Below are 25,430 nucleotides of genomic sequence, written 5' to 3' on the forward strand. Positions count from 1 at the left end.
ACAGAATAAGGCTAGGCAAAACAACTTTGAGTGATAAATCATGGAAAGCACTTTACATGTGCTCTAAGAGAAAGGAAGGAAGAAGTAATTCCCTTTGACTAGAGTTAAAAGAAATGAATGGAACACAATTTAGTAAAATTCTTAGTGTTTCTCAATGCAACCATTATTATCGTGTCTAACTTTCAGATGAGGAGAATGAGACTTGGGAGGACAAATACTTCGTCCGTGTTCCCTCAGCTATTAGGTGTCAGGGCTGAAATTCTAATCCAAGCCCATCCGACCCCAAAACCTGAGATCGCATTGCGATGATGGAACAACACTGAAGAAGTTATCACGGCTGCTACGTGACGGGATTTGAGCAGACAGGAACGTCCCCTAACTTTCCAAACTCCACTACTTCGTATGAATCTTAAGAAACACCACGGCTAGTGCAATGATCTTAAAGTGAGCTCTACGGGGTTTTGGAGTGCAAATTCGTGAGGAAGGTAACATGAAGCCTTGTGAGGATCTCTTCACGGTGCGCAGAGACCTACTTCTGATACGTTGGAGTAAAGTGACGCACGTGGCCAGCGCCCGAGCGGCTGAAAAAGGTAAACACCAAGAGGAAAAAGCCGAGGCGCTCAAGATAACACCGCTTCAATTAGAGAACGCTGGCCTGATCGCAAGGAGAGCACAAGAGGAGGAAAAGCTACTTTCCTGCCCTCCCAAGGCCCTCTGGTAAAAGACCTCCGTGGACTTGTCCCTGTCTGCGTCTCCGAAAGACCAGGACCAGGGCCGGGGCGTCCTCCGCCTGTGGGCTCTCTGCGTGGGGAGGACAACTGTGTATGCTGTGCGGTGCTCTCGCGGGTCGCACCTTACCAAGGCACTGCAACCCAGGGACGGCGGGCACACACTCGACTGGGCCGCGGCGCAAAGCTCAGAGTGAAGGGGTTGGCGAGGTGAACGAACTTGCGCTGTCCCCCTAGATGACATCACAACTGTCGCACACTGTGTTAGTTGACTAGACGCTCTCACTTTCCCCTTATTTACTGACCAAGCAGCCACTGCGCTCGCTGTCATCTCACCTCTCCAGTTCCTGTATTCCGGAACATAGTAGTATTTGTTCCCGAACCGGTCTGTGCCGACTTGCTCCTTCGCTTCCTTTGACAGCGCTCTCCATAAGGCACGGAACAAATCCTGAGACCAACCCATGCAGTCGGTACGGCTTTCAGCGCGAATCTCAGACGGATCCGCCAGGACCCAAACACACGCGCTCTCTAGCCGCGGGCCCCGCCCACCCACTTTAGCCTCACGCCCTTCTAGTAACGGCGCTCACCATTGGTCGGGTGTCATCTGGCTTGACCAATGGGAGACCCCACTGGTACAGCCTCCGCGCTCTGTCATGGCGGCGTCCGGTGTTCAAGCCGGTGTGAAGGGACAGGATGTTAGGGTTTTTGTCAGCGAGACAGACCGGTTTGGAAGACCCTCTTCGCCTCCGGAGAGCGGAGTCCACACGGAGGTAAAGAAAACCTTACTTTTTTCTCAAACAGCCCATTCAAATCTGGACCAATGTCTATGTGAGTCTTGCCTCTCACTTTTCCGCTTCATTATCACTTTACCTCCACCATACTCGCCTTTAATCTCTTCTGCCTTGCGGCCGACGAAAATAAGATACCCTTTACATTCCTGTAGGCAGGTGGGTGCGCACTCGGGTTCTGGCGAAAATTCTTTCTTTTTACCTTACTCCTCCCTCACATTACGTTTCCTCTCCACTCCCCAAGGAATAACTACTCTCCAAAGATTCCTTCATTCAGTCAGTCGACATCCTTAGTGAACTCCCACTTTTACCCAAGCATTATGCTAGGAGCCGAGTGTAGGCCAAGAACTGAACCAAGTTTAGCATGACTAGAGCAGACAAGGGGGGCGGTGACAGGAGATGAAGCTGGAAATGCAGTCCAGAGTTCAGTGAGGAAGAGCCTTGTGTGCTTGGTGAAGAGGTATCAAGAGGATAATAAGGTGACAACTGTTGGATTTTGTCTTCTGCCTGGAGAGTGGATTGAAGTTGAGAGCAAGCAGCAAAAGTCAAGTTAGGTAACTGTTCTAGTTGTCCAGGAGAGAGCAGGTGGAAGCCTGAGCCAGGGAAGTAGCGGCGGTTGGGTCAAAGACAGTGAGGATATATGAAAAATATTTAAGAAATAAAATCAACGAGCTATGGAAATTGTTTGGATATATAATAAATGGTGAAAAGAAAGGCGTCAACAGTGATTCCCAGATAGTTGCTTTGTATAGCAGGGTGAATGATGATGGTATTCATGTAGATAGGACTTTCCAAAGGGGGGAACAAGTTTTATTGTAACTTTGCCCATACTGATTTTTTCCACATTACTTTCTCTTTTTTTTTTTAAATTTGTTTAAGTCTATTTATTTTGAGACAGAGACAGCATGAGTGGTGGAGGGGGAGAGAGAGAGAGAGAGAGAGAGAGAATCCCAAGCAGGCTCCACACTGTCAGCACAGAGCCTGATGTGGGGCTCAAACTCACAAAACCATGAGATCATGACCTGAGCTGAAACCAAGAGTCAGATGCTTAACGGGTTGAGCTACCCAGGCACCCCTCCCATATTACTTTTGAAGAACCTGTGACTTGGAGAGAGGAAGACAAACTTCATGATATATATTTGATGCTCAGAAGAAATTGAGAGATCTTTAATGTGAAATAGTATGTGAAGTGATGTGGGAATGAGATCACCTACGCACTATTTGTAGAGTAAGAAAGGCAGTTCAGTAAGAAACAATCTGAGAAAAATCAACATTTTAAAAAAATTTTTTTAGATGTTTGTTTATTTTTGAGAGAGGGAGAGACAGTGCAGGTAGGGAGGAGCAGAGAGAGAGAGGGAGACATAGACTCTGGAGCAGGCTCCAGGCTCTGAGCTTTCTGCACAGAGCCCAACGCAGGACTCAAACCGACAAACTGTGAGATATGACCTGAGCTGAAGTCAGACGCTTAACTGACTGAGCCACCCAGGTGCCCCAAGAAAATCAGCATTTGCAGTTAGGCTGGGAAGCGTCTGGGTGGCTCAGTCAGTTAAGCGTCCGACTTCAGCTCAGGTCATGATCTTGAGTTTGGGGGTTTGAGCCCCATGTCGAACTCTGTGCTGACAGCTAAGAGCCTGGAACCTGCTTCAGATTGTCTCCCCCTCTCTTTTTGCCCCTCCCCCACTCACACTCTCTCTCAAAAATAAATAAACATTAAAATAAATAAATACAGTTAGGCGGAAGAAGACTTCAAAGAGGAGTTGAAGGAAAACCAGGGTGATGAAGTGTCATGTACACTAAAAGAAGACTGTTTAAAGAGGAAGCCATGAAATGTGTCGTTTGCTGGCCCTAGCGCCCTTCTTTGCTCTCAGTGGTTCCCCATCCCATTATTCTCTCTATTCAATTTATTAATACTGAAATTGTATTATGTATTTATTTGTTTTATTAGTTTATTGTTTTCTTAACCCTTATGAGAAAAAAGACATGAGAAAAGAGGCCTAGAAGAGTTTGTATTAAGCAGATGGTGTTATTCAAGAAATAGGAATTAGGAGGAATTAAAAGTATACATTATATCTAAACAGCAGGGTAGTCACGGATGGCCTTGAGAAGAGTATTTTCAGAAAAATTGTGGGAATAAAAATAAGATTTCAGTGAGTTGGAGAATGACAGAGGAAAGGAAGTGGGAACTGCCAACATTAATGACTTTTTAATTGTCGACTCTCTCTTTAAAGAGAAAAGCAGAGTATAGTTAGTTACTGAAAACTGATACATATGATTTTTTCTAATATCCCAAAAGAAGAACTCACCTGCTATATTAGTTATCAGTGGATGGATAACAAAGTACCCCCAAAACTTAGCAGCTTAAAACAACAAAAGATTTACGGTAAAGCCCTGGTTTGTGAGCTTAATTCGTTCCGGAAACATGCTTGTAACCCAAATCACTTGCATATCAAAGTGAATTTCCCCATAGGAAATAATGGAAACTCAGATAATTTGTTCCACAACCCAAAAATATTCATATAAAAATGATAACGATATTGTATTATAATACGAAATAATAAAGAATACAAAATATAAAGAAAAATAAACAAATGAACCTGCACTTTGAAAACCTTTGTGGCTGGTGTGAGGGAGACGAGAGAGGAGGGTTATAGTGTAGGATGACTCTCACTATCACTAATGGAATTACTGCTGTCTATTGGCTCAATGTAATCGTTTTCTGCATGGGAACCATTGTATATGCTCACGTGGATGTTGACTACAGTACAGTATTAATAAACTTCTATCATATACTGTATTTAATGAAACTGGCAGTAAGGCAGTAGAGGAAAGGGTCTATATCTACAGGCAGCCAGATCTAGAAGGAAGTAAAGCATTCCTAGGCTTACTTACTCTTGTATGGAAAAGCAAAGGACTATCCTGTCCTACCACAATTACAAACAGACAAAAATAATAAACTATTGTAATGCATGATAATAATCTTTTGCCTGTTTTCACGAAGCAATTTATGTGTTTTGTATTCTAAAATGTTGCATCAGCTTTATATTTAGTATTATGCTTTTAGAATGGGAAAATATGTTTCAAATACTGCATGTAATCTTAACTAAATAAGTAAACATTAAATCTTTTTTAAGCAAGCTGATCTTTGATCAGTTTTAAACATGATTGATATTGCATCCACTGTTGTCCCCTTGTCCCCAACCCCAGTCAGTGCAGGGTAGGCAGCAATTCCTACTCAGCTCATTGATCCATTCTAATAAAAGCATATAGACATATCCAGAGTTTTTTATTTCAATAATTCCAAGAACCCAAGTTTTATTTCAGTGACTGTAAAAACTCAAAATTTACTTTTATCAAAATTTGTCAGTCTTCTCTGATAATTTAGCTTGTTTCCACCAAGTAGTTCTGCAATTCTTCCATTATGATCAGTAAAGTAAACATTGGAAAGTGAATGAACTTGCCTGTTGGACCTTTAATTTTTGTGAAAATAACTGTACTTTTTAAAAAAGAATCAGCATTATATTTTAATCTAGTAAGTTCAGAAGTCTTATTATATCAGTAAAAATATTTAAATCATGTCAGCTACTGAGAGTCTTAAAACAGTGTTTTTTTTCAGTCTTTTAATTTTAAATAGTCCTTGATCTGAAGAAGCAATTAAGTAAAGCTCTTTGTTAAAATTCCGTGACCTAATTATTCTGATTATGCCATTTTATTTTATTAAGATTTATTTTTTGAAGTTTATTTATTTTTAGAGAGAGAGTGTGCACACACACAAGCAGGGGAGAGGCAGAGAGAGAATCCCAAGCAGGCTCCATGCTGTCAGCACAGAGCCCAGTGCAGGGCTCAAACCTACCAACAGCGAGATAATGACCTGAGCCAAAATCAAGAGCTTAACTGAGCCACCCAGGCGACCCAAGATTTATTTTCTTTTTAGAGAGAGAGAGAGAGAGAGAGAGCGAGCACTACCATGAACAGGGAAGAGGGGCAGAGGTAGAATCAGAAGCAGACTTCACTCTCAGTGTGGAGCTTGGTGTGGAACTCAATCCCACAACTCTGGGATGGTGACCTGAGGGAATCAAGAGTCGGGTACTCAACCAGCTGACTGAGCCACTCAGGTGCCCCTGCTTATGCCATTTTAATATGAGCTAATGAAATACAAATGCAGAAAGAGTTGCTATTCTTACAAAAACTACATAGACCACTTTTGAAATAATTCAAACAAATGTCTTAACATAAAATGCTGTTCAATAAGGTATATTGATTGAGAAAATGTTATAAAAGACTTGGGGAAAATACAAAACGATGGAACAGTTTTTCTCAACTTTGCCATAACACAGGAATCACCTAGGGTCTTTGGAAAAAGTATTTGTGCCAAAGTTCCAACCCTAAAGATTCTGATTTAATTGGTCCAGGCCACTGGGATTTCTTGAAAGCTCCCTAAGTGATTGTTAGGTTTAGCCAGGATTGACAACTATTGCTGGAGAAAGATTCCACATTCATTTGCTTTGCATATGTCCAAGATTCCATATTCATTTGCTTTGCATATGCCTTAAATGTTTACTCAACTAAAACAAACAGGGTAATAAAAACATCTTTTGCGTATTTACCCAAACGGATACAAAAATACTGATTCGAAGGGGCATATGCACCCCAATGTTTATAGCAGCATTATCAACAATAGCCAAGCTATATAGAAAGAGCCCAAATGTCCATTGACTGATGAATGGATAAAGAAGATGTGATATATATAATGGAATATTAGCCATAAAAAGAATGAAGTCTTGCCATTTGCAACAACATGGATGGAGCTAGTGTTTTGTGCTAAGTGAAATAAGTGAGAGAAGGACAAATACCATGTGATTTCACTCATTAGAATTTAAGAAACAAAACAGATGAACATAGGGGAAATGCAAAAAATAGGGAGGGAAACCATAAGAGACTCTTCACTATAGAGAATAAACTGAGGGTTGATGGAGGGAGATGGCGGGGAATGGGCTAAGTAGGTGATCGATTTTAAGGAAGGCACTTGTGATGAGCACTGTTATATGGAAGTGATAAATCACAGAATTCTACATCTGTAATCAATGTCACCATATATGTCAGCTAACTAGAATTTCAATAAAAACTTGAAATCATAAAATGAGTTAATAAAACATTTTAAGAAATCTCTGAAAATCATAGAATCATATAATTATGGGTATGGTTTATAAAGGAAGATGATATGGCACTCTGTTCAGCACATTTAATTCTACTTCAGACAATTGGCATATAAATATTCAGGTAGTCCTTTCCTTGTGTAATGGTGCACATCTATAAAACTAATTGTGCTAACTGAACCTAGGAAAGGTAACTTTAATAATCGGTGGAGAAACTATTATTCTGTGGTATTTAAAATTTCTTTTATTTATTTATTTATTTATTTATTTATTTTTTTAAATTTTTTCAACGTTTATTTATTTTTGGGACAGAGAGAGACAGAGCATGAATGGGGGAGGGGCAGAGAGAGAGGGAGACACAGAATCGGAAACAGGCTCCAGGCTCTGAGCCATCAGCCCAGAGCCTGACGCGGGGCTCGAACTCACGGACCGCGAGATCGTGACCTGGCTGAAGTCGGACGCTTAACCGACTGCGCCACCCAGGCGCCCCTAAAATTTCTTTGTCAAACACTAACCTTTATTGTCAGTCATAAATACATAAAAAATGAAAAAAACAGTAAACCTTTAGTACACGTTAATGTAAAACATTAGAAACAATTTGAACTACAGTTCTCTCTTTATATTAAAAAAACCAGGGGCAGTGCCTGGGTGGCTCAGTTGATTAAGCATCCAACTTCGGCTCAGGTCATGATCTCGCAGTATGTGAGTTTGAGCCCCACATCTGGCTCAGAGCCTGGAGCCTGCTTTGGATTCTGTCTCCCTCTCTACCCCTCTCCCACTCATGCTGTCTTGCACGTGCTCTTTCTCTCTCTCTCTCTCAAAAGTGAATAAACATTAAAAAAATTTTTTTTGTTTTAATTAAAAGAAACAGGGTGCCTGAGTGGCTCAGTAGGGTAAGTGTTCAATTCTTGATTTTGGCTCAGGTCATGATCTCACTGTTTGTGAATTCGAGTCCCATGTCAGGCTTTGGTGCTGACAGTGGGGAGTCTGCTTGGGATTCTCTCTTTCTGCCCCTCTCTCTGCCCCTCCCCTGCTCACCCTCTCTCTCTCTCTGAGTATTTTCATTGTCTAACTTATAATACAAGTAGAGCATCTTCTCTATATCTTGCCTAATTATCATTCTAAGTCTGAATCAGATTTGAACATTTTATCCTTTGCATTTCAATGCCATGAAATATCTCTGAGAGGTTTGTTGTTTTTTTTTTTTTTTTAATGTGAGTGTTTTTGCCAGTGTTGTTTCCTCTAGAACATCCTTAGCCTTTTCATCACAACCACTTTTCATCATTTATTTGGGTAGGTTCACTCACCTGCATTGATTTCCTCAGTGTGCCTCTTTAGACTTTGTCAGGTGGCCATAGTGTCAATATTTCCACAGTCAGCTATTTCTTCTGTATTTCCATTTGCAGTCCATTTAAGTTTTACTTCCAGCATTATCACTTAGCGTTTCTTTGGTGCTCTTTCATTTTGTTGGCCAATTCTCTCTTATAATTACCCATTTTTCTAAAATTTCTTACAGGATTATCTCAGAAGCACAGACCTTTACAGTTTGTGTGTGAACTGAATAACAAATGCACAGTAACCAATCACTTACAGACTTTGAAAGAAGTCATGTAAATTGGTCACAAGCTATGATGTGCATGTTATTTTTGTAGTGATTTGTGGACTGAAAAGGTAGTATCCAACTTTGTGTTTTATGCTGTTAGTCACGGTTAACATACTGTAGTAAATGACTTTTGAGCCACATTGTTGGGGGTCTGGTATTTAACTAAATCCTGGTACCTGAAATTCTGTTTAGTTTGCAGATTGTACAAAGTGAGGACTGCTTGTATATTTAAGTTAAGATAAAGCATTTAAAGTAGGGCTTCTTTTTAAAGATTCCCCTCATTAAGTGATGACTTTGCTTAACTAAACAACTGCATAGTCATATTTTATTTAAAGATGTCTACTCTAATTTGCCCCAAGGTCTTCCTTGTCAATGATTAAAGACAAAAGCATGAGCACTGATTTGCAAAGTTTATAATTCCTAACCCCAGTTTTTTTCACAACATTCTTGAGGTATATTTGACATATAATAAACTGCACATTTAGCTAGAGAAAACAGTTTGATGAGTTTTGACATATACACTTTTTAAACCATTACCATCAGGATAACAAATATCCATAAGCCAAAAATTTCATCATAATTCCTTTTCTTTCTTTCCCTGCTTCATCCTGTTCTGCTCCAGGAAACCACTCCTCTGCTTTCTGTCAGCATATATTACTGTGCATATGCCAGAATTTTGTATAAATGAAACTATGTTTTGTCTGACTTTTCATTGAGCATAATTATTTTGAAATTTCTCCTTTTGATTCCTTTTTATTGGTAAGGAATATTCTCTTTTCTGGATATATAACAGTTTATCCATTCACTTTTTTTTAATGTTTATTTATTTTTGAGAGAGACAAGAGTGCAAGCGGGGGAGGGGCAGAGAGAGAGAGAGAGAGAGAGAGAGAGAGAGAGAGACAGAATCCGAAGCAGGCTTCAGATTCTGAGGTGTCAGCGCAGAGCTGGATGTAGGGGCTGGAACTTGTGAACGGGGAGATCATGACTTATGCTGAAGTCGGATGCCCAACCGACTGAGCCATCCAGGTGCCTCTATCCATTCAGTTCTTGGTGAACATTTAAATGTTTCCAGTTTTTGGCTATTATATATAAAGCTACTGTGAATGTTCATGTACAAATCTTTGTGTGGATACATGTACATATCTTTGTGCTTTTATTTCTCTTGGATCCATGCCTAATTTTTGAATGACTAGAGTATATGCTTCACTTTTTTTTTAAGTATTTATTTATTTATTTTTATGTTTTTCTTTTTTATTTTTGAGAGAGAGACAGAGACAGAGCATGAGTGGGGAAGGAGCAGAGAGAGAGGGAGATAGAGAATCGGAAGCAGGCTCCAGGCTCTGAGCTACCGGCCCAGAGCCTGACACAGGGCTTGAACTCACGGACAGTGAGATCATGACCTGAGCCAAAGTCAGATGCTTAACCAACTGAGCCACGCAGGCGCCCCTTATTTATTTATTTTTGAGAGAGAGAGAGCAACAGCGCCAGCAAGGGAGGGGCAGAGAGGGAATCCCATCTGGCTCCACCCTATCAGCGCAGAGCCTGACATGGGGCTCAAACCCACGAAACCACAGGATCACTATCTGAGATGAAACTGGGAGTCCGAGGCTCAACCAACTGAGACACCCAGGTGCCCTATGCTTCACTTTTTAAGAAACTGGTAGTTTTGTAAAAACTTACATTCCCACCAGTGGTGGATGAGTGTGCTAGTTGCGCATATTCCTTTCCTTTTTTTGGGGGGTGGGGGGTTATTTAAACATTATTTAATATTCGATTTTAATTAATCTCTTGTGACATCTCTTTATATGATATTTTTGGTGATTGTTCTAGGAATTATAAAATACCCACTTTCATTCTCTCCTTAGAATCTGTAGTTTACTGCTTCATTTGGCGTATAGAAATTTTACCACTTTTAACCCTCCACCATATGTTGTTGTCTTTACATATTGTGAACCCCATAAGATAATGTTATACGTTTTTTTCAACTGCCAAGCATACTGTAAGGAGAATTGTTTATTATATTGGCCTAGATATTTATGATTTCTTTTGCCCTCTCTTCAATCCTGATGTCCCAGGTTTCCTTCCTGTATCATTTCCCTTCTGTCTGAGGAACTTTGTTTAGCTCTTCTTTTAGAACATGAACCAAAATTCCTAGCATGAACATGCATGTTCCTAACATGTAGCAAAACTCCATACTCTCAAATATTCATCACAATGCACCTTGTTTACTCCATAGAGTTTAGGCACAGAGAACCATTCCTATCCAGGAATAATGGGAACCCTCCTGAAATCCCAGAAGCAGACAAAAGCCAATCTTGTAGGTAGACCTTTCTAAGGATAGCAGTTTCTGGCCTGCTATATTAACTCTTTTTGCACACCTTGTCTCCATCTACACACACCATATCCTCATTTCCCTGTCGCATTACCCTCCTACTTTCCTTCATTTAACCCCTCTTAGTTCATTAAAACTTCAGTCCTAAAGTCTTTAGTTTGGGCAGAGGTAGGCTTCCATACACTGGCAGGGATTAGATTAGTCTAAAGTGATAATGCAGACCCTAACTAGGTTGAGGAGGTGCTCTTAAGTGTGGGGACTGACCAGCCCAGGCAATGGAGTGTTAGAGGAGGTAGAAATCAAAGCCCAAGCCTGGTGAGCAGCATTCTTTTTGGGGATGGGGATGATATTGGTGACAGGAGATCGGTTACATATAATGATATTGATCAAAGAAATATATTCATGATAATGAGAGCCACATTTCTCACTGTTCAGAGAAAGGAACTCAAGGAAGGGATGATTACCTTTGTTTATGTTTGTATATTATTTTACTGGTTACAAGAAGCACACATTAATGATATAATCTGAAAAATCATCAAATAGAAAAACATTTTAAGAAGAAATGGAAATTTCAATGGAAAATGTGAAAAATTATTTTGTGGTGAAATATTGAATCTCAGAGATAGCAGAACAGCATAATGGTCTGGAGAAAAAGGATCAGAGTTCAGATCCAGTTCAGCCAATTATTAGATGTATGACCTTGGGAAGATTAGTTATGTCTTAGTTTTATAATCAGGAAAAGCAGTTAATAATGTAACCTACCACCTAGGTTACCACTTATTACACTTACTATTACCACTAATTACAGAGTCAGTGAACAATAGGCTTTTAATATTAGCTGTAACTGTTATTGATCAAGGTCAGACAAACAGTAAGTGTTAGGCTGGATATTTGAACCTAAGGCTAAAGTTGTTCCAGAAGACAAAGCCACATGTATATCTTTATTTTTTTCTATTTATTTTTTAAATTTTATTTAAATTCAAGTTAACATATCCATGTATATCTTTAAATCAAACATTTGATATTGCTAAAATGGTTACCAAAATGTTTACAATTACTAATACTGCTACTGTGAGTGCATAAAAGTATCAGTTTGTATCTTTTCTAGCAGTGTGCATTGTTATTTTTTTTTAATAAAACTACCAATTAGGCTAAAAATTTTCATGTAAGTTAGCATCATGTTGATCACTAATGAATTTAGAAATCATTCTGGTTAAATTAATGTAAATGTTCTTTAACATCCAACAGATTAAGACAAATTCTAATATTTAACCTTCACTGGGCTCTTACTATGTGCTAGTCATTGTGATGAGCACTTTCCGTGTATTAACTCATTTAATGTTAACATCCTCTCCAGAATAAGGATAGCTTACATTTAGGTAATATCAGAAATTTCATTCATCTTAATTTGTAAGAGTAATTATTAACTATTTTGACTTATAGATGTTTAATTGTGTTTTTAAAAATGTGCTTAATTGTTGAATTAAACATCCTCATCATGTATTTCTGCCTAAGGCATAAGAAACACCAAGGATTTTTTTGTTAAATACTGTAATTTAAGCTTTTGTCCACTAGGTGTCCTCAGTTAAGTTTAAGATACCAGAATTTAACTTTTTCTTCATGAACATTTCAGTCTGTAAATATCTTAATGAAGTACACCCATTATTTTTTTAAGCTTCTTTTTAAGTTTATTTACTTATTTTGAGAGAGAGAGAGGAGAGAATCCCAAGCATACTCTACAGTGACAGCACAGAGCCCAGTGTGGAGCTTGAACCCACAAACCAGAAGATCATAACCTGTGACATACCAGGAGTTGAATGCTCAACCAACTAAGCCACCCAGGTGCCTCAAAGTACACCCTTTATTTTTTTTTTTAATTTTTTTTTCAACGTTTATTTATTTTTGGGACAGGGAGAGACAGAGCATGAACGGGGGAGGGGCAGAGAGAGAGGGAGACAGAGAATCGGAAACAGGCTCCAGGCTCTGAGCCATCAGCCCAGAGCCTGACGCGGGGCTCGAACTCACGGACCGCGAGATCGTGACCTGGCTGAAGTCGGACCCTTAACCGACTGCGCCACCCAGGCGCCCCTCAAAGTACACCCTTTAAGTGAAGTTTAAAATAATGCTTCAGGAGAAATTCCATATATGTAAGTGTTAGTACTGTTGATATTTTTTAAATTCATGTAAGGTCTTTAAAAATCTGTAAATATCTTTGAATGTGTGGTAGAATATTTAAACATTACTTGCAATTTTTGCAATATGTGTAATTTTGTGAAATAAGGACGTTTTTAATGTTTAAATTACTTTTTTATTGTTCTGTCTTTCTTCCCCCCTCCCCTTTCCATTTTTATATTTTATTCAAGGGTTTTGGGACTGGAGTTAAACAAAGACAGAGATATTGAAAGGATCCATGGCAGTGGAGTTAATACCCTTGACATTGAACCTGTTGAAGCAAGATAGTAAGTTTATTACACTTATACATTTTTTTGTCAAAGTGAGATGCAGTCAAATCTTGCTTTCTAATTACTTATGTTAATGGTTCCATAAAAATTAGTAAAATTTCTAAATTGTAGCATTTTAAATCTGACATTACTGATTTAAATAAACACAAAACATTACACTCTTAAAATGTTGCCAGGTAAACATTTCCAAACTACTTTATTTTATTTTCTTTATGTTTATTTATTTTGAGAGAGAGAGAGAGAGAGAGTGCCGTGCATGTGCCAGCAGGGGAAAGGCAGAGAGAGAGAGAGGGAGAGCGAGAGTACAGGCAGGTTCTGTGCTGTCAGTGCAGAGACAGATGCGGGGCTCAGTGTCACAAATTGTGAGAATGTTCATTGTGAAGTCAACAGACATTGAAACTTTTTGATTGCAGAGGGCTTTTAAGTGCTGGATTGTGTGTCTTAAGTGCCATTTTAAAATAGAGTTGCTAAACCATGAGAGAGTCTTAAATATAGAGAACAAACTAATGGTTGCGGGGAGGTGAAAGGGCATGGGCTAAAAGGTGATGGGCATTAAAGAGGGCAGTTGTTGGGACGAGCACTGGTAAGTCTGACTGATAAGTCACGAATCACTAAATTCTACTCCCAAAACCAATAGTACACTATATGTTGACCAACTTGAATTTAAATAAAAAAAAATAAAAGGGGGCCCTGGGTGGCTCAGTTGGTTAAAGGTCAGACTCCGGCTTAGGTCACGATACTCTGGTTCAGGTCATGATTTCAGTTTATGAATCTGAGCCCAGCATTTGTCTCGCATGATGTCTCTGCCAACAGCCCAGAGCCTGCTTCAGATCCTGTTTCCTCCTCTCTCTGCAGAGAGAGGAGGGAAAGGGAAAAGAAAAGTAAAGAAAATACAAATATGAAGAAAAAACAGAGTTGCTACTCTAAAGGAGTCTAATGGGAAAACAAATATAAAAAGTGAAAGTATATGTTGGAGAATTAAGCTTGAAAAATCCAGACCTGTATTTGAGTTCCTCCTGTCTTTACCACTTGGCAGCTGAGTGACCTTGAGCAACATACCTAACCCTTTTAGTTCTCAGTTGCCTTAGCTATGCAATGCCAAAAATAATAACTACGTTACAAATTTGTTGTCATTTAAATGAGATTATATGTGTAACATGCTTAGCATAGGACCTGGCATATCATTAGAGGTTGCCCCCACTCCTATTAATCAAAAGCTTATCACCTATGCTTTTACTCCTTTCAGTCCATTCTCCACACAGCAGCTGATGCTTTAAAAAATGCAGATATCAACATGCCATCCACCCACTTAAAACTCCTCTTGATCCCACATTGTTTTACAAGAAAGTTCAAAAAGCTTCATGTGGTCTGTAATCAGAACAACTGTAAAGTAACTAAGGTTTGTTGTGTCATGTTACATATAACATCACCCCAGAATTTTTATATTATAATGAAGTGTTATTACTATTTACATTGAAATCAACCAGATAGGTTCGATAGAATTGTTTTTTATTTTCAGCTACTTGTCATAGTCCCACCTAGTAGTATATGAGAAACACGTACAGTGAACACATTCTCACTTTAACGCATGGTTAAATCTAAAAGGCGATCTGTGACAATTATTTCCTTTGTTCTGAACTTTTCCACATGCAACATAGTACCTCCCATTCAAGGTCCACTGTGGGCTATTTGCTTATAAAATAATGACATGAACAGTAAGTGATAGCTAATTTTTTTCTTTTTTTTTTTTGGTCATGGGTGCTGGTGGAAAAGATACTAAGTACTGCTTCTCCAGCCAGCCATTTGGAATAGAGATCACTTGTCTGACCTGTGAAGTACATGAAGCTAGTAGGCTACCAGTTGACAGAGTCAATGAGAAATATGGGAAATTACAGATTATATGTGCGTAAAATATGTGGAAAATACAGGCTGAGGAGTCTTTTTACAGAGCATATTGAGAAAAGTCAAGATTTTCAATACAGTTTTTTCCCCAGTGAATGGTAAAAATCTGTAACTATTTCAGATGTTTGCTAAGACTTGTTTTTTGCATTAAACCCTTTTGACAGCAAAGAGTAATAAAAAGATATGTTTAATGGAAAATTAAATATTGATGTCTTTCTCAAGAAAGCCAGTGCACATGTAATTTGTTCAAAATGCTTTTTAATATTTTCCAACCACCATGAGAGTTGTGATATCACTGAAACCAGAGTCGAAACCAGAATATACACATCTGATAAAGAAGGATTTATTTCCAAAGTTAGGAGTTATTTTAAGAAGTCTACCTGAAAATAATGTTTTAACAAGTACAGTTGCATAAAGTACATTTGCACACCATTCTGTGAAGCTCAAATTTTCTTTGATATCTTCTAAATTCTTCTAAGTTAATTTTATTAATTTTGTAGTTGTTAAAAGTTATATTTTCCTATATACACTTAGTTAACTACAAAAGTTTTATAGTGAACACATTAGCATGGCATTACTTGCTGTCTTTCTTTACTACCCATCATTGACCAGACTTTTAGAACTGTCTCAGCAAAGAACTTTGAAGAACTACTTTTAAATTAACCTTATTGTTCTACAAATTGGTATTTAATTTTTCTTAAAACAAGTCTATAAATCAATGCTTCTTTAACATGCTCCTGGCTCGTGAACCCTTTATAATTGGTGTACAAGATAAGGAGCTTGTACCAGAATGTAAATTTAGTATATCACTAAGCACACAATTTAGATGAGCTGAGATATTTTTGGTAGCAAGATTTTCTCAGTGAGGAAAGAATTGTGTTCATTTCTTGCACAAGATCCTTATCTTGCATGTTAAATAACAAACTGAAGAGGGCAACGTAAAAAATGAATGTATAATACTTCTAACAAGTATAATTGATCAGATATCCCCCCAAACCACAAAATATGGATGAGTGGGAACAAATCACTGATAACTACTAGGTCCGTGTCGTATCATTGTATGTCAAAAGAGGCAATGAAAGCCAGTCTAATAGACCTGATAACTCCAAAATAAGAGTTATTGAAAGTTTAGCAAGCTAATTTCACCACAGTGGATGACACTGGAGAGGATGACATACTCCCAATTATTAAGGGGTTCACAGTAAGACTGGAAGGGGCTGGACCAGTCTGGGCCCTGTAATCTCTCCACCTAATCAACTTAAGATTTCCTAAAAGATAAGACTGAGGAGAAACTGTTTGGAATAGAATCCAAATTGAGCATTAGATGGACCACAGAAACAAAAAAAAGATGGCTCAGGTAAAAATTGGGGAGGTGAATAGAGCCAAGAGTTCTCTGAAAATGAGCTACCATGTTTTGAACCATCTTATAAAAAAAGAGGAGGATATCCTAGAGATACAAAATGTAAATATTATTCTAAACCAAGCCTCTCTTTTGAAAGTTGAAGAAAATTTAGTATAAACATGAGCAAAATAATAGGATTAAAATCAAACTCCATTCAAAATTAGTGTAAGAGCAAAGGGACTAAGTAATACCCTTATAGTAGTTGTGCCAGAAAAATATACCCACAAAATAGGTGAAAACCCTAACCTAATATTTCAAAACTAGCTAAAAGTCATTTTAAAAAGATACAACATGTGAAAGAATAACAAGTTGGAATTAGGAAAACTTGTAAATGAGATGAACAAACTCAAGAAAAAATGATAAATAAAAGAAAAATGTTTCAGAAATGAAAACTAAAGCATAAGGTACATAAGCAAATGAATACAAGAGGTAGTACCCTAGAAATAGAAAGTAGAAAGGGGGAAATTTCTAAAAATCAAAAAGAAATGGAGAAAGACAAAGGATTCAAGAGATACGGACATACTTGGAAGATAGGCAAAGAATAGCCAGCATCCCATATAATAGGAATTCCCAGAGATGAAACGCAAAGGAGGAGAATAGAGTCAATATTAAATCTATAGTCCAAGAAGACTTTCCTAAAATAAGTCAGATCTGAAACTACATATAAAGGAAAGAAAATCCTATTTTAACTAAAACTGATTTGGGGCTTTATACCAAAGAAATTAAGTTTCTTGTCTGAGATCTTCAAGGAAATAGTGTGAATCAGGGATTGGATATCCAGCCAGACTGATTTTCAAGTACAAAAGAAGAGACAAATTGTCAGTAACATACAAGAATTCAGGGACTATTGCACTCACTAGCCCTTTCCTAGGAATTTACCAGAGAGTAAAATTACAGAACCAGAACGAGTAGAGAGACAGAAACATGAGGTTTGACTATGAGTAATAAGAGTAACAAGTGGCAATACTTTATTTGTCCATAGATCTGTCTTTTGTGGTAGATTGTAGACCCTGGAAAAACAGAAACTATGCCTGCCTTGTTTGCAGTTATGCTAGCAGGTGCTCAAAGTTGAATGAAGTGAGTAAATGTGTTTTTAATAATAGAGGGAAGGAATCTAACATTTATTGATCCTTTATCTCTTTGAGGCCATGTAAACCTCACTTGTGTTTAACTTACACGACTTCTTTATGATTTGGGTGAAAATGCACCCTTTTTCACAAATGTTAAAAGGCTTAGTAACTTGCTTAGAGTCAGATCGTTCCTTGTTAACAGCTAGTCTGTCTAGTTCCATTTTCTTTTAGCACAATTTTAATTAGGACATTAAGAATGGCTTCGTAATAATTAAGATAAATCTTTTGCCATCTTGTTTCTACTGTCCATTCTTTTTGGAATTATAAAGATAACTTTAAATGATCACAGATTGAATCTTTCTGTATTCATTCTATAAATACTAGATTGAGAAATTTTAGTTTATTAAAGTCTATGTTAATGACAATTTACTCTGTATTTGTGGGCATAATACCTTTGGGTGTTTATAGATCACTAATTTTCAAAAACATGTAATAAGTAAATGTGGTACCTAAGATGATAAATTAATGTGCACTTTTTTATTATTAGCATGTTATCAGGTGGTTCAGATGGTGTGATTGTACTTTATGACCTTGAGAACTCCAGCAGACAACCTTATTACACATGTAAAGCAGTGTGTTCCGTTGGCAGGTGTGTATTAAAAATGTAATTCATGAATGTATAAACAATTTAGTACTTTTGCATCAAATACAAACCATAACAGTAGCAGTCATATGATGGTCTCCAGCAGGTTGTTCACATGACATTTTTTACATGGATATCCCTTGACATTTTTTTTTGAAAATAACAACTGAAATTCAGGCATAGCTGTTTTTAACATGAGACTTCCTCAAAACAACTTTGGTATCAGTTTTCAAAAGGAATTTATATAAAAACTTCTGATTATGTCATTTTTGTTATACACCTACATAGCACACCTTAGGTAACTCATTATAGTTGTAGTACCATTTAGCATAAGACTTTTTATAAGTCTTTCAGCTAATTATAAACACGAATTACATTTTTTCAACTGATATTAATAGGGTAGAAAGTTTAAAAGATTAATGGATAGAAGCAGTAAATGTACTGGTAGTCCCTCACCAAACACGAACCTATGCACACCTGCACGCAAGTGTCTTATCTCCATACTTACTCAAAGCTGCCAAACTTAACATACCTCTCTTTGTCATTAGTCTTCTGACTATTGTAATTTGTTCGTAATGGCTGCTTAATTCTTTTTTGTCACCTGTATCTGATCCAATATTGAGCACAGCTTTGAATTAACAGAGAGAATGGGTGTTGGGGAAATGCTTTCAAAAGGAAAAACTTCATGAACATTAATGTCAACAACCATTCTGTATTAATGCTGTTCCCAAGCACTTGAGTAGATACATAAGTCCATGCGATATTTGGGAGGAGATTTACAATTGTTTCTTGGCTCTGGTGCTTCACTTTGAAAATAAAGATTTGGGAAACTATTTCTCTGAACTTCAGGTTATTTATTGTTTTTTAAAGATAATTATACCTGTCCTCTCATTCTTGTAAGTTTTTTGTGGGATTGAAACGAAATACTGTCTTTTAAAAAGCATGTTAAAAACCGTAAAGCAATATAGTTACAGGGTCGCTTGGTACAGAACAAAGATAACACCTCATATAGTGTGAAACTTGGTTTCTAAGAGGCCATTTACACCATTTTATGCTCTCACTCCACTCTCACCAAAAAACAAAAAACCAAAACACTTATATTTTAAAATGTAAGACAGTCATATTAATTCATTTTCTCTTCTTTTATCTTAGCTAACGTTTTAACTTTATTTATTTTGTTATATATTAAAATGGTATTTTCCTGTATACCACATGTATTTACTGTTATCCTGAGGAACTGTGATCTACTTTCTGGTATATAAAGTCAAGTAAATGCTTTGTGTGTCAGTCTTCTGTTTTACCATGACATTCTTCTTGGATTCATTCTCTGTCCTTAAAAGCATAACTTTGAATGTAAATGGGCATACAGTGAGCATGTTTGCAAAATGAGTTAAAATAGCATCTTATATTCAAACACTTTATAATCTAACTGTACAAAATAATTTTACTAAAAAATTTTATGAAGTTAATGTGGCTCAGATTGCTGATATTTATTTTTGTGTTACTTAATGTGTGTATTCATTAAATGTGAATGAGAATAACAGGTCATTCACAGTAAGATAATAATTTAATATTCTGACCTATTTTAAAATTAAATTTAAAATGTAAATGAGCTTTTATTTGTAATCGCTGCATTAAAGATTTGTTTTACTATAACCGGAAAATCTTGTCATACATCAAAATTCTTAGGAGCAAATAGAAGTCAATTCTGCTTATTTTAAGGAGAAATTTATTGGAAAGATACTTAGTATCTCATGTAACTGGTAGGAAGGTGGGAGAATCAGTGTGAAAAATGAGCAGAAGGTAAGTGAAACTATGGCAGAGACAACAGTCAGGATCATACCACAGGAACAATTTAGTTTGGATTCTGCTACATGTCACCAACGCAGATTCTTAACTCCACAACTATGAATAATTGTTAAATATCCCCGGGTTTTGCATTACTAGCTGGAATTTTAGAGTTCTAGGCAGGCTTGCGAAAGCTTAGAACACATGTTGATGCCATTACTGCCAAATGAAAGGGAAAGAGAATATCTGGAGTCCCTAGCTTTCTGTAAAGGCAGTAAAACAAAGGAGATGTCCCCCAGATAGGAAGAGTTTGGATCCAACTTTTAAAAAATTTCCACCTATCCACTAAGCAGCCAAAAAGGCAAGTATCTACTACACAACCAAAATATATTCATCCCTTTCCCGAAAGATCCTCAGTCTACTTACCACATCCAGCTTCAGTTCAAGATAATGTCCATTTTTCCACTAGTTTTACATATGATCTTTTATATGTATGATCAGTTTTTACATATGATCAGTTTATAGTTAACTTATATGAAATAATGGAGGTAAGAGAGAGGAAAGAAAAGGAAAATCAGTTAAAATATATAAATTATACGTGACATAGAATGGAATTATGGGTAGACACTACAGCCGTTGTATTTTTGCGGCTTTCTCAACGCCAGAACTAATACTTAAAGGCTTTCCTTCTTCATGTTCTCATTCATTCAGGTGCTTAAGGTCCTTTACTGTTTATTGTAATCCAAACCTTCATCGTAAGGAATCGAAAGTCATGATGTCCTATCTGCATAGGATTGCAGTAGTCTTCTGTTAACTTTTGTTTGTTAATTTTGTTATGGAAGATTTCTAGCATATACAAAAGAAGAGAATAGTGTATGAACTAGGTACCCATCACCTAGCTTCAGCAGTTATCAATCATAATGAATCTGGTTTCATCTCTAACGCCACCTACCCACTGAGTATTGTTTGAAACAAATCCTGGAAGCATTTTATTCATTATTTTATTTATTTATTTATTTTTTTGAGAGCAAGAGAGACAAAGCACGATCAAGGGAGGGCAGAGAGAGAGAGACGCAGAATCCGAAGTAGGCTCCAGGCTCTGAGCTTGTCTTTACAGAGCCCGACGCGGGGCTCGAACTCACAAACTGCGAGATTATGACCTGAGCTGAAATCAGACTCTCAACTGACTGAGCAACCCAGGCACCCCTCATTCATAATTGTTTATATCTCTAAAAATTAAAGTCTATAAATGTAGCCATGATACTGGTATCTCACACAGTAATTCCAGGTTTTAATACCTACTTGGAGTTCAAATTTCCATCATTATCTGATAAGTGTTACTTAACGGCCAGTTTGTGTGAATTTAGGTTTAGTAAAGTGACACATATACCGTATTGATCACCGGTTCAGAGTACATACTGCATCCTTTAGTATATCACCCTCAAAAGATGTTGTATTGTAGCTGATATCATAACCTAAGTCTTCAACAGATCATGCTTCTATGGCTGATAGGTTACAAAAGAGTGGTGCCGTGGACATCTACGAATTGCATTCTTATGTCATTGAGTAAGTTACTTGATCAGAATCAATATTGTGTGAGATACTGTGGATCTATGTGAGGCATTCAACAGTTCTAAGAATCATAGTACTAATAAAGCGGTATTTGAGAAAAGCAAATCCAAAACCAGAATAGGTATCTCTTCCAGTAAGGAAAAATCACTGCCCCCTCCAGGAAGAGGTCCAGTGTAGCTAATTCCTCTAGGTTCAAGTACAGAAATAGGAAGTTCTCCATTTTATAAACCTTAGTGGGAAGCAGGCCTCCGCAATACACTAGAGAAGGCTGAAAGTAGAAGTGCCTGGACATTGTCCTTCTTTGGACAGCTGGGATGTAGACCTGTGATATAGGCGTGGCCATTCATATTGTCCTACTTGAGACTGCTACTTGTTAATGTAGTATCAGTTTTGAAACTCACATAAGTCAAGTATTCCTAAAGTTTAATTGCTATTTTGTAGAAACCATCCTGATGTTCACAAATACAGTGTGGAGACTGTACAGTGGTATCCTCATGACACTGGCATGTTCACATCAAGCTCATTTGATAAAACTCTGAAAGTGTGGGATACAAATACCTTACAAGTGAGTATATTAAAACCTTTCTAATTAGCTCAATAGGTTGAAGGAAAATCTGTAAATGGGGGTAGTGATTTTACTTTATAGAATGGTTGTAAATACATTGATATATGTAAGATACCCAGAAGAGTGGTTAGCAAAAAACATGAACTATTATTATCATCTTCATTATTTGAAAACTATTGTTTAGTGATCTAAGGAAGAAAATTGGGTTTATCTTCTATTGACCTAAAACCTTAAAGGAAAAGAAAGTTACTAATATTGCTTAGTAAAGATAGACACTAAATAATGGTAGACAATAAAAAATAGGTTTTTGTGATATTTGATTAAATTTGTATTTCTTGTGCTAATCTTTTCCCTAAGCTCTAATCCTATGTTTCTCTACCTGTCTACTGAACCTCTCTTACTTGAATGTGGGGTAATCTCCTCAAATATAACATGTTCATACTGAACATGATCAGTCCTCACATCCATGTACTCTTCAAATCTTAGCAATTCTTCCTTCAAGCTCTCTCATATTTTCTTTTCTATTTCTCTCAACAACGCTGTACATCTAGACTACTACTCAGAACTCCCAATGCATTACATTGCTTCCCATATTTACCATGGTAAGCTCTACCCCAAAATTAGCCTTATTATAATGCGGTTTCATTATGTCTTTACCCAAACCCACAAGGGATTTCCCTTGGCTAAATTCGGCCTGGTACTCTAAGTTCTCCCTAACCTCAACCCCTACTCCCTTAACCTTAGCTTCTCCCTCTTTATAGCCTAAATTATTTGCTATCTCTAAATTGATCTTTTGTCTTCTGATCACATCTTGATAGTGTTATATTCCCTGCCTCAAATCTCTTTCCCTGTGCAACTTTTTCTTTTCTTAATTGTCTAAAGTTTGTACCTTTTACCAATATCTCCACATTTTGCTCCCCTCCCCACCTTGGTAACCACCACTTGTTTCTATTTCTGTGAGTTCAGCTTTTGTAGATTTCACATATTAGTGATAGCATACAGTAATTGTCATTCTCTAACTTGTTTCATTTAGCATAATTCCCTCTGTGTCTTTCCATGTTGTTTGCCATAAATGGTTAGACTTCCTCCTTTCTGGTGGCTGAATAATATTCCCTTGTATAAAAATACCACATATTCTTTATCCCTCCATACACAGATGGACACTTAGGTTGTTTCCATGACATGGCTGTAATAAGTATTAAATACATACATACATAAATAAAATAATAGTGCAATGAACATGGGGGTGAAGATGTCTCTTCAAGATAGTGATTTTGTTTCCCTCAGATATATACCTAGAAGTGGAATTGCTGGATCAGAGGGTAGTTCTGTTTTTTATTTTTTGAGAAACCTCCATACTGTTTTCCACAGTGGCTGCTCCAATTGACATTCCCACCAGCAGTGCATAAGGGTTCTCTTTTCTCCACATCCTCACTAGCCTTTGTTATCTCTTATCTTTTTGATATTAGCCATTCTAACAAGTTTGAGGTGATAGCTTACTGTGGTTTTGATTTGCATTTCCCTGATGATTAATTATATTGGGCACTTTTTCATGTACCTGTTGGCTATTTGTATGTCTTCTGTGGAAAAATGCCTATTCACTTCCTCCGCCCATTTTTAAATCAGATACATGATTTGCAAATCTTTTCTCATTCAGAAGGTTGCCTTTTTGTCCTGTTGATGGTTTCCTTTGCTGCACAGAAGATTTTTTGTTTGACGTGTAGTTACACCTGCTTATGTTTGCTTTTGTCACCTTTGGTTTTGGAGTCAAATCCAAAAGATCATCTCCCAAAGATTAATGTCAAGGAGCTTACTGCCTTTGTTTTCCTGTAGGAGTTTTATGGTTTCAGGTCTTATATTCAAGTCTTTAATCTATTTTGAGTTTATTTTTGTGTATGGTATAAGAAAGTGGTCCAGTTTTATTCTTGGGCCTGTTACTGTCTAGTTTTCTCAGTACCATTTCCTGAAGAGATTATCATTTCTGCATTTTAGGTTCTTGGCTCCGTGTTATAAATTAATTGACCATATATGCATGGGTTTATTTCTGGGCTATCTATTCTGTTCTCTTGATCAGTGTGTCTGTTTTTATGCCAATACTATACTGTTTTGATTACTGAAGCTTTGTAAAATAGTTTGAAATCAGGAAGTATGATACCTATAGCTTTTTTTCTTCTTTTTCAAGATTGCTTTAGCTATTTGGGGTTTTATGGTTCCATACAAATTTTAGCATTTTTTTTCTATTTCTGTAAAAATGCTCTTGGAATTTTGATAGCACCTCTACTTAATCTGCAGATTACTTTGGGTAGTATAGACGTTTTAACAATGTTAATTCTTCCAACCCATGAGCATGGAATATCCTTTCATTTATTTGTGTCTTCAGTTTCTTTCATCAATATCTTATAGTTTATAGTATATGTATCTTTTGGTTAAATTTATCTCTAGGTATTCTATTCTTTTTGATGCAGATGTAAATGGAATTATTTTAATCTCTTTTTCTGATAGTTCATTACTGCTGTATAGAAACATGACAGGTTTTTGTATATTGATTGTATATCCTGAAACTTTACTGAATTTGCTTATTAGTTCAAAAATTTCTTAATGGACTCTTTGGGATTTTCTATACATATTATCATGTCATCTACAAATAGAGACAGTTTAAAACTTCGTTTCTAATTTCTGTGTTTTTTTCTTTTTTTAAAAAATTTTTAAAAATTTATTTTGAGAGAGAAAGAGGATGCATGTGTGCACACATGCAAGAGAGGGAAAGGCAGAAAGAAAGCGGGGGGGAGGGGAGGGCGGGGAGAGAATCCCAAACAGACTCTGTGCTTGATCCCACAAACCATGAGATCATGACCGGAGCTGAAATCAAGAGTTGGATGCTCAACCACCTCTGTCACCCACGCACCAATCTTTGCTTAGTTTTCTTGTTTCATTACCCTGGCTAGGACTTCTAATAATATGTTGAATAAAAGTGGTGAGATTGGGCATCCTTTTCTTGTTCCTGATGTTAGAAGGAAAACTTTTAGCTTTTCATTGTGAGCATAATGTTAGCTTGTGGGCTTGTTGTGTGTGTGTGTTTGTGTGTGTGTGTGTGTGTGTGTGTGTGTGTGTGTGTATTCTTTGTTATGTTGAGGTACTTTGCCTCTATATTTAGTTTGTTGAGGAAAAAAATCATACTTTGTAATAAAAGTCAATACACCTGATTCTTTAAAAATTCTTAACTTACAAATTCCTTAATTTGGTAAAGGGTATCTACTTTTAAAAAAACACACCTATGGCAAACATTTTATTTGTTGGTAAGTTATTGAAAGCTTTTCCTTTGAGTTATCTCTATTATCTCCTGCGTCCAATATTATACTGGAAGTCCTAGGCAATACAATAAGGCAAAGGAAAGAAATAAAAGGCATTTGAACTGTCATTCA

The 25,430-nt window shown here is 37.1% G+C and overlaps 2 protein-coding genes across 3 annotated transcripts in view; one reads left to right on the forward strand and one right to left on the reverse strand.

The window, feature by feature from the left end:
• Positions 1-1,288, reverse strand: part of NDUFAF2 (NADH:ubiquinone oxidoreductase complex assembly factor 2) — a 166,986-nt gene extending 165,698 nt beyond the window's left edge. The window contains exon 1 of the mRNA XM_040452373.1: positions 1,065-1,288. Within this exon, the coding sequence (XP_040308307.1) occupies positions 1,065-1,191 (127 nt within the window). The 5' untranslated portion in view covers positions 1,192-1,288. The remainder of the gene's footprint in view (positions 1-1,064) is intronic.
• A 62-nt stretch (positions 1,289-1,350) lies between these two features.
• The window catches only part of ERCC8 (ERCC excision repair 8, CSA ubiquitin ligase complex subunit), a 63,411-nt gene continuing 39,331 nt past the window's right edge, over positions 1,351-25,430 (forward strand). Inside the window, exons 1-4 of one of the 2 annotated variants that reach the window (XM_040452351.1) lie at positions 1,351-1,498; positions 12,968-13,063; positions 17,988-18,089; positions 21,885-22,008. In XM_040452351.1, coding sequence (XP_040308285.1) covers positions 1,422-1,498; positions 12,968-13,063; positions 17,988-18,089; positions 21,885-22,008 — 399 coding nt within the window. In that variant the 5' untranslated portion in view covers positions 1,351-1,421. Of the gene's footprint in view, positions 1,499-12,967; positions 13,064-17,987; positions 18,090-21,884; positions 22,009-25,430 lie in introns of those variants that run through there. The other variant, XM_040452359.1, reaches the window with a different exon arrangement.

This window comes from Herpailurus yagouaroundi, unplaced genomic scaffold (genome assembly GCF_014898765.1).
Source record: "Herpailurus yagouaroundi ecotype Mexico unplaced genomic scaffold, PumYag 29, whole genome shotgun sequence".
Taxonomy (NCBI): domain Eukaryota; kingdom Metazoa; phylum Chordata; class Mammalia; order Carnivora; family Felidae; genus Herpailurus; species Herpailurus yagouaroundi.